This window comes from Bufo bufo, chromosome 2, assembly GCF_905171765.1.
Source record: "Bufo bufo chromosome 2, aBufBuf1.1, whole genome shotgun sequence".
NCBI lineage: Eukaryota > Metazoa > Chordata > Amphibia > Anura > Bufonidae > Bufo > Bufo bufo.
Window position 1 is genome coordinate 494,213,787 of NC_053390.1, and position 12,806 is coordinate 494,226,592.

The following is a 12,806-nucleotide window of genomic DNA, read 5'->3' on the forward strand; positions in this document are numbered from 1 at the left end:
GGGGGGGAGATGGGAGGCTGCACACTGGCCACCAACGTTGTTAATGCTATAGAGGGGGGGGGGGGGGCAATGGGGGGCGCACACTGTGCCACCAACGATTTATTACAATAGAGGGAGGAAGGGGGGGGGGGCGCACACTGTGCCACCAACGAATTATTACAATAGAGGGAGGGGGGGGGGTGCCGCACTGGCCACCAATGATATTCAAACTGGGGAGGGGGGGGGGTCTGCCCCCTGCTGCCTGGCAGCCCTGATCTCTTACAGGGGGATATGATAGTACAATTAACCCTTTCAGGTGCCGCACCTGAAGGGGTTAATTGTGCTGATCACGGCCCCCTGTAAGAGATCGGGTGCTGCCAGGCAGCAGGGGGCAGTCTTGTACACAGTTTGTAGTGTATTCTAACTAGAAGCGTCCCCATCACCATGGGAACGCTTCTGTGTTAGAATATACTGTCGGTTCTGAGTTTTCACGAAGTGAAAACTCAGCTTTGAAAAAGCTTTATGCAGACGGATCTTCGGATCCGTCTGTATAAAAACTAACCTACGGCCACGGATCACGGACACGGATGCCAATCTTGTGTGCATCCGTGTTCTTTCACGGACCCATTGACTTGAATGGGTCCGTGAACCGTTGGCCGTGAAAAAAATAGGACAGGTCATATTTTTTTCACGGCCAGGAAACACGGATCACGGATGCGGCTGCAAAACGGTGCATTTTCCGATTTTTCCACGGACCCATTGAAAGTCAATGGGTCCGCGAAAAAAAACGGAAAACGGCACAACGGCCACGGGTGCACACAACGGTCGTGTGCATGAGGCCTAATGCAGTGTATTGTAAGCCATCAGACCCACTGGATCTTCAAGAACCAAGTGGATCTAGGTCCAAAAAAAGTAAAAAAACAATTAAAATGTAATCCAAAAAACCTTCCGATATACACACATAATTGGTTAAAATGTAAAATATAAAACGCTAAACATATTTGGTATTGCCGCGTTCATAAGGTCCTGATCTATAAAAGGATCATGTTACTTTTACCGCATGGTGAACACCATAGAAAAAAAAAAAGAAAAACTATGATGGAATTGTAATTTTGCCCACCGCACTTCCCAAAAATGGTACAAAAAGTGATAAAAAAAGTCATATGTATCCAAAATTATCACCAATCAAACCATGACCTCATCCCACAAAAAATGAGGCCCTACATAAGCCAATGGTTTTTAGAAAATGGAGACACAAAACCAGATATTTTTTTTCAAACATGCTTTTATTGAATAAAATAAAGTAAAAAAAAAAAACATATTAGGTTTCGTCATGTCCATAACGACCTGCTCTATATAAATAGCATGTGATCCAACCCATCCGGTGAACACCATAAAACAAATTTTTATTAGGGGCCAAAAAAAGCCATTTTTTACATCACAAAAATTGTAAAACCAAGCAATCAACAGCCACTAGTTAGTGCCAGCAGTCTCAGCCATAGCCGCCGATCACAGCCACCAGTCTAAGCCCCCAGTCAATGTGGTCAAGTTCCTTTGCCATTTAATATAGACTGTTCCTACTAATGTTTATGCACTGCTGTTCTAGCGCCCGTTATTGTAATGTCTAATAAATGTATAAAAGTGCAAGTTTTATTGACTCTTTTTACCTCAAAACTATATATCATTATGCTTGGCTCCTTCTGCTGTATAAGGGTATGGTCAGACATAGTATATTCTTCATGGATTGGGTGCCAAAAACAGGACCAGCTGAACAGGACTCAGCTGAACTGTTTCCCCCGCGATACAGTTCATGCGGCCAAGGGTTTTTACCTCCTGTTTTTCAAGACTGCACCAAGAATGTTCAGGTCCATTCTTGGTACAGTTACCACATAGACCCCTTTCAAAGCCACAACGGGAGCTTGCTTGCGGTTTGGCTCAGTTTATTGGAGCTAAACCTAGAATGGGTCTGCATGAAAACTCACAGCAGAAGCCTCAGCACAGTGCAGGGTGGGGATTGTGTCGAGGACAAAATCCTCTGACTGAACATACCTGTCACGGCTAAGGATGGGGGAAATCCTCAGCCGTGTGGAGCCCGGTGATGTTTCGGCTGCTTGGTCATGAAGACAGGATTAGGGAGCAGGTCACCTCCTAAGGCATCCCTAACCTGACCCTAGCTCCTAGCTGCATGGGCCAACCTTGATGGTAGGAGGGCCCATGCTCCGGAACCTAAAAGTCCCTGCTAGCCCTCAAGATGACCCTCACCTAGGAGCTAAGTAAGACAAGCCCACTCCTCCTAGACACGGAGGAGCAGGAGTCTCAACGGCCAAGCTGCAGGAAAAGGGGAGACATAAACAGCTCTATGGATATGGCAGGTGAACAAGGAGTTCCACCTACCTGCCACAGCCTTGCTGACTGGATCCCTGTGTTAGCAGGGTGCAGATCACAAGCGCATCCCTACACAGGGACCCAGATCCATAGCTGCACAAAATCACATATAAAACATCACACGGACATCACACATAACTGGAAATAACTAAAGCACAATATGGTTATGACATTAAGGTTTATGACCACAGGGGTGGCTCTTACTGGCAGGTAACAAATACATGAGGCTGCTCTCAGCTAAGCATGGCTGAAGCAACCTGCAGGCCTACAAAAGCAATGAGGCTTTATAGGCCGAGAAGCCACACCCCACAGTCGGACACACCCAGTGATCACACACACTAGGAAGGGGATTAACCCTTCCAACACCAGGGAAGGGAAAACACCACTTAAAGGGAACGTGCACACAATAACATAAAACACAGTGCACACATCCACACATCACACACAAAACCGCATGCGCAGCGTAGCGAGCTGCATGGCACAGCTCAGCCTGCTACGCTGCCACATACATACTGTTGCCAGCGGCAACCACAGGTGAGGCCAATACCACAGCCCTCACCTGTGATTGAACACCAATGAAAACCGCTGACAACCGCATGCGGTTCAGGAGTCACGGTCATAGCCATGGCCGTGACACTCCCACCCCTCAAAGCCCCCCCACCAAAAAAAGACACGTGAGGGACTCAGACAAGGGGATAGGAGAAGGGGACGTCCACTCTCAGTGCCGGTTCTAAAAAGGGGTCGCTGTCAGCTGCATCCTCTCCCGGCTCACACTAGCCAGTCCGACGAGGACTGCAGCCCGCACCAGCAACAAAGAGAAAAGAACCACTGAGAGATGGACGAGGGGACTCTCCACTCACGTCCCCACTCCAGTCGCTGCCAGCAGACACTCCTAACCAGCAAGCAGCCGGACCACCTACGGAGTGCTGCCAGCAAACGACCAGAGATGGGAACATGGAGAGGGACGAGGGATCCCCAACACGGACACGGAAGGAAAGGTGGCGGGGAATACGCCACCAACCGTGCCGTTAACGGAGAACCCCCAGGAACGCTCTCCCTCCGGAGAACGCGCATGCAGGCCACATGGATATGGCACTGCATGCTGCACCCTCTTTCGAAGGTGTGCAACTCGCACACCAAACAAACACCCTAGTGCTATAAAATCAGGGGGACGCCAAACGAGGCAACGGTGAAGGGAAGGCGGGGAAACGCCACTCACCGCGCCGTCAGAGGCGAAACCCCCAGAACGCTCTCCCTCCGAAGAGCGCGCATGTAACCCTTCCGCAGAGGGCGGTACATGCTTCACCCTCTTTCGAGGGATGCATACTCCCACCCCTCAAAGCCCCTCCCAACAAAAAAGGGGAAGGTTGGTGAGGCTTAGAAACAGTGGGAGGGGGGGAGGGGAAAGACAAACAAAAGGGGACACCAACACGGACAACGGTGAGCGAGGAATGGCGGGGAATGCCACTCACCGCGCCGTAAATGGTGAGCCCCATAACGCTCTCCCTCCGGAGAACGCGCATGCACCCCATCCGTAGACAGCAGTGCATGCTTTACCCTCTTTCGAGGGAGCGCCACGTAAGAAGCGATTGTGGTCATACTGTCACGGCTGAGGATGGGGGAAATCCTCAGCCGTGTGGAGCCCGGTGATGTTTCGGCTGCTTGGTCATGAAGACAGGATTAGGGAGCAGGTCACCTCCTAAGGCATCCCTAACCTGACCCTAGCTCCTAGCTGCATGGGCCAACCTTGATGGTAGGAGGGCCCATGCTCCGGAACCTAAAAGTCCCTGCTAGCCCTCAAGATGACCCTCACCTAGGAGCTAAGTAAGACAAGCCCACTCCTCCTAGACACGGAGGAGCAGGAGTCTCAACGGCCAAGCTGCAGGAAAAGGGGAGACATAAACAGCTCTATGGATATGGCAGGTGAACAAGGAGTTCCACCTACCTGCCACAGCCTTGCTGACTGGATCCCTGTGTTAGCAGGGTGCAGATCACAAGCGCATCCCTACACAGGGACCCAGATCCATAGCTGCACAAAATCACATATAAAACATCACACGGACATCACACATAACTGGAAATAACTAAAGCACAATATGGTTATGACATTAAGGTTTATGACCACAGGGGTGGCTCTTACTGGCAGGTAACAAATACATGAGGCTGCTCTCAGCTAAGCATGGCTGAAGCAACCTGCAGGCCTACAAAAGCAATGAGGCTTTATAGGCCGAGAAGCCACACCCCACAGTCGGACACACCCAGTGATCACACACACTAGGAAGGGGATTAACCCTTCCAACACCAGGGAAGGGAAAACACCACTTAAAGGGAACGTGCACACAATAACATAAAACACAGTGCACACATCCACACATCACACACAAAACCGCATGCGCAGCGTAGCGAGCTGCATGGCACAGCTCAGCCTGCTACGCTGCCACATACATACTGTTGCCAGCGGCAACCACAGGTGAGGCCAATACCACAGCCCTCACCTGTGATTGAACACCAATGAAAACCGCTGACAACCGCATGCGGTTCAGGAGTCACGGTCATAGCCATGGCCGTGACAATACCCTAATATTCTGCCTGTAGAGTGCACTGCATTTTTGGTGACAGGACCTTTGTAAAGGTTTAAAAAAAATGGCCTTACAATATGTCACTGTGGTTGAAGTCCATGTATTCCTCGTTTGAAAATGGCACAGTCTAAGATACTTGCTTCTCTGTAAGAAAAATATTCAGGACATCTGATACGAAATACTCAAGAATGGGAAGCTGCTGCTAAAGTCAGGATCAGGGTTGCCAACCAGAATTTTTTTGCCAATTGGATTTTTATTTCACAGACACAGGAAAAAGAAGCCTATTTTTACGGACTGTCCAGAAATTTCTGGATGGTTGGCAACCCTGAACGAGATGCCAATAAGCACCAATATCCCGGTTTCAAAATTGTACCTACTGTAGGTGAAGAGTCTGGCCATCCATGAAGAATATCCAACTTATAGACTTAAGTACACTACATTTCATTTGGCCATCACAGGTACTTAGGCAAATTTAATAAGGGTGACTTTCAACAAAAGCCAAATTCTATTTGAATTCCTAATAATATTCATCCCTTTCTTTCTTGACTTTTGATCATTGACTGGTTTTCTATGATGGTCAAAACTTTCTCTACCTCTGCTTATAAATTCACATTGTGGAGGTAATGTGGAGAGAGGATTTGGATTCCTAAAGGCAGATGTTCATGCTCAACATGTTTGTCAAGGAATTTTATTTAGAAGTATCCCCTCCTTCAAGCCTCTAGGAACTTTTTCAAGGAGGAAGAAGGGGAAACTGTTACTCACTTTGCTTGGCTGCAGCAGCTGTCTGAGTGGACATGTCTCCAGTCATTGACCATGCCTAGTTTCAAGGAAAACATACACAACCTTTTCTGCTTCTGTCTTTATCCATAACACTGATTCACAATCTAGTTGCAGCTTTCTTCCTTGGTCCAGCCAGTAGTGTGCGGTCAATAGGACAACCAGGACCTGCTTGTATTGCTCATGCTCCTGATCCTTACCTTGTTTTTGGAATGTTCTCTTTTATTCTATACTTTTGATTTTCTCATGGGTAGTTACATTCCTGATATCAAATCCTTGCTTGTCTTCCAACTGTGCTTCTATCTTATTTTCTTGTCGTGTCCTGTCTGTTACTCTGTTGAAGACCCCCAACTTCGTTCCTGACTTTAAGACTACATACCTGCCACATATTGGTGACTATTCTCAGGACAGTGACTCGGAAATCTGACTTGGAGAATATATACCTCCTTGCATTCATCAAAGATGTTGTCCCATCAAAAATATTTGTCTCTAATAGGATAGGTGATACATTTATGGTTATTGGCTGTCCGGTAATTGGGAGCCCAAACAATCACAAGAATGATGGTCCTTTAATCTCAGTTTGAATGGAGCAGTGGTCTTCTTACTGGCTCATGCACATGGATAGCACACTGACCCATTCATTTCTATATTGTCATGAACAAATTGGTTATTTTCAGGAATCTGTGTGCCTATACTACAAATCTCAGCGCATGCCCTATTCCTGTCTGTATTTTCAGATGAAAATAGCTCTTTCTATTGTGAGAGTGAGAAAAATCCAATATACACATGGAAGCTGTCCGTATTTAGCTGATCCGTTGTTTTGTTTTTTTGCTGACCAAAATACAGACACTGCCTAGTACATGAGGCCTTATCATTTCCTTAGACTTTTCTCAGACTACAGTACCAAGCTGATCAAGGCTTAGAGAATCGATATCTCAAGTTGGAAGCATAACAGTTTAAACCTCTTTTTAAAGGGAGAATTACTTATTACCTATTTTAAAGAAGAAAATTACATTTGTATTAATTGCTGGGGTTATTTATCAAACTGGTGCAAAGTATAAATGACTTAGTTGCCCATAGCAACCAGATTCCACCTTTCATTTTCCAAAGTTGCTGTCAAAAATGAAAGGTGGAATCTGATTGGTTGCTATAGGCAACTAAGTCAGTTTTACTTTACACCAGTTTGATAAATGACATAATTTTGGTGACTTTTTTTTAACATTTTAGATGTTACTGTCTATATATTTGTTTTAAATCCAAAAATCCTGCATTTACTACACTGACCACTAAGCCTAATAATATCTTAAGACTTCCTGTTCTGTAAAGATCAATTTTTTAGCAGTCATCTCCTTATAATAACAGACATGATTACAATAAAAATATCACATATATACAGATAACATAGGATTCACCATTCACAATATGTGACATTGCAGCTTTACCATTTTCCTTCCTGTACAATGACCACTGCATAGATCATGCCCCCTTTCCCAACTACAGTAGTTCAGACAGGTGTATTTTTGTCATTATATAAAGACCTAGCTTTACTTAAATAAAAAGTCCAAATCAAGTATGGCCCAGGGGTGAGGCAGAGCATCAGTTACTGGGCATTTTAAGAAAAAATGTCATAATGTCCAAATTAGGGCAATGTGAATTTGAAGCATTTTTATCTCACTCTTGTTTTAAAGACAAAAGGTAAGAGCATTTGTTTTTAATACAAAATTTGAAGTAAACATCCTTTCACATCCAGAAGTCCTCTATATGTGATGTCTATCTGGGCATAGGACTCCACTGCAACATCAGGCTTGCTTAGCTTTAATACCATAAACTGCTGTGTTCAAAAACTGCTGAGCTGCGACTGCTTGTCTACTCTCAGCCAATAGCAAGAGGCTTTGAGGCTATGAGACTTTTTATTACCTGAAGTTTTCATGTATATTTTATCCTGTATAAAACTGTGCTATGTATTCAGGTACAAAAGTAAAGCGTACCTAAACTTTCAGATAACTGCATGCTACTGTACATCTCTAATTCTCAGTTGTCTCTAAGGTGGGCCTTGGAGACACCCCCCCTGGTACGCCTCTGGTAATATGGAAGACTAATTAAGAATTTATGGAACTACAGTCTTATACTTCAAGGCAGACCTAGGTGAAAAAGAAAAACAATGACGAGTTTATGACACTTTTATTGAATTCGTGGGATTATCTTTCCCACTGAGTTAAGTTAGGGATAAATGTTGTATTTTAAGATTTTTGTTCAGATTTTAGGGCATAGGATCAACTTGAAAATGTAAAGTGTTACGATGCTGGAAAATGAGGCCTTCAAACTGTATTTTCTATTGTAGATGTAATAATCGGACTCAGTGTGCAGTTGTGGCTGGACCAGACGTATTTCCTGACCCCTGCCCAGGGACTTATAAATATCTAGAAGTTCAGTATGAATGTGTTCCTTACAGTAAGTATTTATTTTCTTTAATTGTTGCATTTTTATTATATATGGGGCACATGGAGTTAAAGTAGTGGTCTTGTTACAGTTCCACATAAAACAATACAAGTAATTCAATATGGTAAATACTAGGCTTGAGCAAATCAAGCTTCGGATGATAGATCCAAAGTCGATTCGATTTGTTCAAAAACTTCTTTATTAATGCTGCTTCAGTACAGCATTAAAATGTATTGGCTCAATGTAGGCCAACTTCGTGTTGCAAGAAAACTTCGGTGAATTAGTCCGGTGTTCCTATCTGCATATTTATAAACATTTTAAATTAGGAATTCAAAGTGGCCTTTGGTACTGAAAAGCCCAATTGACTTCATAATTTAAAATGTTTTAAAATACGCAGATCTGAATACCGGACTGATTCACGAAGTCTCGCACAACTTCGGGCGATACAAAGTTGGCCTACACAGAGCCAATACATTTTATGAAGTTTTTGAATCAATCGACTTCGGAACTGTGATCCAAAGCTCGATTCGTTCAAGCCTAGTAAGTACCAATCTGTCCTTCAAACAAAGCCAACCTAGGGCAACAGAACTAGTCTGCAAAGTCCTGATTCATTCAGTACATAAAACGCAGAAATGCCCTAGGGTACCACATTCGGATGGCACCCAGTTTCACTCACCACCTCCAACCAAAGATAGAACTAGAAAATGATCAGTGGGTTGCCAGGCAGTCTTTAAAACTCTTTTGTCAATCTCCAATATTCTTCCCACTCCGTGGTCTCAGACTGCATGAGAAATACTACATAAGTCACTTTTTATCAGACAACATTTCTTCCAAATAGCTTAAACAAAAAAGAGAATATAGGGGGGCATTTATCAATTGCTGTTTTTTGTCACTTTTAAGTCTGACTTGGTTTCTTGTGCCATGTCAAATTTATGAGATGGTGCACAGATTTTATAGCGTACAGCATAGATGTAATGTGTTTTTTCCTTTTTAAGTGCGTATAGCAAGGGGGTCATTTGACGTACTGTGCGACTGGCTGCAACATTTTGTGGGACATTTTACCAGCATCGTACATTATAAATGTCGCAGGTCAAAAAAGTGATCTGTTTTCTGAAGCAGACTAACGTTTCACTCCACTTCTGAAAGTGGTGTGGGAAACCAAAAGTTGCTAAATTTTGCACAATTTAACACCACAAAACTGGCAGCCTTCATAAATATTACTCATACTCACAAAAATAGGATTAAAAACAGCATATCTGATAGCACATGCGCAAATCTAACCGGGACATTTGTGCTATATGATATGTTGTTTTTAATTCTATCTTTGTGAGTATGAGAAATTAAAAGTTTTGTTTTTAAAACTTTCTTGGCTGTGCGTACTGCTGTTTATTATCTTTTTTGTTCAAGCTTTTTGGAAGAAAAAAAAAATGTTGGATCTAGTATTTCTCATGCAGGCTGAGATTGAGACTATGGAGTGAGAAGAATATTGGAACTTGACAAAAGAGTTTTAAAGACATGTTGGCTGGAAGGGGTGTTTACCTCACCCAGAATACTCAGATGGCTGAGGTAAAATAATCCAGTGGTGGGTGGTTTCAGCAAAGTGTAGTTTTCTGATGCACTTTTCTATAAACTGTTTAATGTGCCTGGATTTTTATGGAATGGTGGGTGGGTTGGTAGAGAGATCTGCCATTCCCTCCCCCACTCCAATACACCACTTTCCCCAAGCCTGAGGCAAACTAAGGTGTAGCTGCTGGGCTTATTACTGTGGGGATAAATACAGGGCTCAAGTGCTCTGTCAGTGTCGGATCCTAAAATCTGCATGACCTGCTGGCTGAGGAGACCCTGATCATGTTTACCAAGTGAGGTGACGATTCAGTTTATATAGCACCCAGACAGCCAACCATTTTATAATGCTATTTATAGTTAATTTGCTGTGGAGTCATACAAGTGAACACTTAGGCCCCTTTCACACGAGCGAGTTTTCCGCGCTGGTGCAATGCGTGATGTGAACGCATAGCACCCGCACTGAATCCTGACCCATTCATTTCAATGGGTCTGTGTACAGTCGTGGCCAAAAGTTTTGAGAATGACAAAAATATTAGAAATTGGAAAAGTTGCTACTTAAGTTTTTATAATAGCAATTTGCATATACTCCAGAATGTTATGAAGAGTGATCAGATGAATTGCATAGTCCTTCTTTGCCATGAAAATTAACTTAATCCCAAAAAAACCTTTCCACTGCATTCTATTGCTGTCATTAAAGGACCTGCTGAGATCATTTCAGTAATCGTCTTGTTAACTAAGATGAGAATGTTGACGAGCACAAGGCTGGAGATCATTATGTCAGGCTGATTGGGTTAAAATGGCAGACTTGACATGTTAAAAGGAGGGTGATGCTTGAAATCATTGTTCTTCCATTGTTAACCATGGTGACCTTTAAAGAAACGCGTGCAGCCATCATTGCGTTGCATAAAAATGGCTTCACAGGCAAGGATATTGTGGCTACTAAGATTGCACCTCAATCAACAATTTATAGAATCATCAAGAACTTCAAGTAAAGAGGTTCAATTCTTGTTAAGAAGGCTTCAGGGCGTCCAAGAAAGTCCAGCAAGCGCCAGGATCGTCTCCTAAAGATGATTCAGCTGCGGGATCGGAGTGCCACCAGTACAGAGCTTGCTCAGGAATGGCAGCAGGCAGGTGTGAGCGCATCTGCACGCACAATGAGGCGAAGACTTTTGGAAGATGGCCTGGTGTCAAGAAGGGCAGCAAAGAAGCCACTTCTCTCCAAAAAAAACATCAGGGACAGATTGATCTTCTGCAGAAAGTATGGTGAATGGACTGCTGAGGACTGGGGCAAAGTCATATTCTCCGATGAAGCCTCTTTCCGATTGTTTGGGGCATCTGGATTAAGGCTTGTCCGGAGAAGAAAAGGTGAGCGCTACCATCAGTCCTGTGTCATGCCAACAGTAAAGCATCCTGAGACCATTCATGTGTGGGGTTGCTTCTCATCCAAGGGAGTGGGCTCACTCACAATTTTGCCCAAAAACACAGCCATGAATAAAGAATGGTACCAAAACACCCTCCAACAGCAACTTCTTCTAACAATCCAACAACAGTTTGGTGAAGAACAATACATTTTCCAGCACGATGGAGCACCGTGCCATAAGGCAAAAGTGATAACTAAGTGGCTCGGGGACCAAAACGTTGACATTTTGGGTCCATGGCCTGGAAACTCCCCAGATCTTAATCCCATTGAGAACTTGTGGTCAATCCTCAAGAGGCGGGTGGACAAACAAAAACCCACTAATTCTGACAAACTCCAAGAAGTGATTATGAAATAATGGGTTGCTATGAGTCAGGAATTGGCCCAGAAGTTGATTGAGAGCATGCCCAGTCGAATTGCAGAGGTCCTGAAAAAGAAGGGCCAACACTGCAAATACTGACTCTTTGCATAAATGTCATGTAATTGTCGATAAAAGCCTTTGAAACGTATGAAGTGCGTGTAATTATATTTCACTACATCACAGAAACAACTGAAACAAAGATCTAAAAGCAGTTTAGCAGCAAACTTTGTGAAAACTAATATTTGTGTCATTCTCAAAACTTTTGGCCATACATGAGCGTTGTTTTTCACGCATCAGTTCTGCGTTGCGTGAAAATTGCAGCATGTTCTATATTCTGCGTTTTTCACGCAGCCCTGGCCCCATAGAAGTGAATGGGGCTGCGTGAAAAACGCATTGCATCCGGAACCAAGTGCGGGTGCGATGCGTTTTTCACTGATGGTTGCTGAGAGATGTTGTTTGTAAACCTTCAGTTTTTTATCACGCGCGTGAAAAACGCATCAAAATGCATTGCACCTGCGCGGAAAAAACTGAACAACTGAAGGCAATCGCAGACAAAACTGACTGAACTTGCTGGCAAAATAGTGCGAGTTTCACTGAACGCACCCTGAACGCATCCGGCCCCAATCCGCAACGCCCGTGTGAAAGAGGCCTTAAGGCTACTGTCACACCAGCGTTTTTGCTGGATCCATCATGGATCAGCAAAAAAGCTTCCGTCATGATAATACAACTGTCTGCATCCGTTATGAATGGATCCAGTTGTATTATCTTTAAAATAGCCATGACAGGACGGATCTGTTTTCTATTGTGTCAGAGAAAACGGATCCGTCCTCATTGACTTACATTGCGAGTCATGATGGATCCGTCTTGCTCCGTACCACATCGAGGACAGAAAAATGCTGCTTGCAGCGTTATTCTGTCCGCGATGGAGATGCAACCAAATGGAACGGAATGCATTCTGATGCATTCCGTTTCATTCAGTTCAGTTTTGTCCCCATTGACAATGACTGGGGACAAAACGAAAGCGTTTCTCCCCGCTATAGAGATCCTATGACGGATTTCAATAGCGGAAAGGGGAAAGCACAGATGTGAAAGTAGCGTTACTTGGATGCCATTATATTGTATTGGACTTTTTAAACTACTGAATCTTGTGAATTCTGTCATCGTCGACACCTGTTCACACACGGATCCAAAACATATTGAGCGCTGATCTCTAGAACAAAAGGACAGAAGTGTTGCTGAGTGTGTTCTCTGTGATTGCTGCAGGACAGGAAGGGAGACTGACTCGTCTATAGGCCTTTCTTGC

At 44.0% G+C, this 12,806-nt stretch overlaps 1 protein-coding gene across 2 annotated transcripts in view; it reads left to right on the forward strand.

Annotated features, from left to right (window-relative positions):
- Window positions 1–12,806, forward strand: part of ADGRL3 (adhesion G protein-coupled receptor L3) — a 1,148,457-nt gene that overhangs the window by 122,136 nt on the left and 1,013,515 nt on the right. For both annotated transcript variants that reach the window (XM_040417792.1, XM_040417793.1), the window contains exon 3: window positions 8,062–8,171. In XM_040417792.1, coding sequence (XP_040273726.1) covers window positions 8,062–8,171 — 110 coding nt within the window. The remainder of the gene's footprint in view (window positions 1–8,061; window positions 8,172–12,806) is intronic.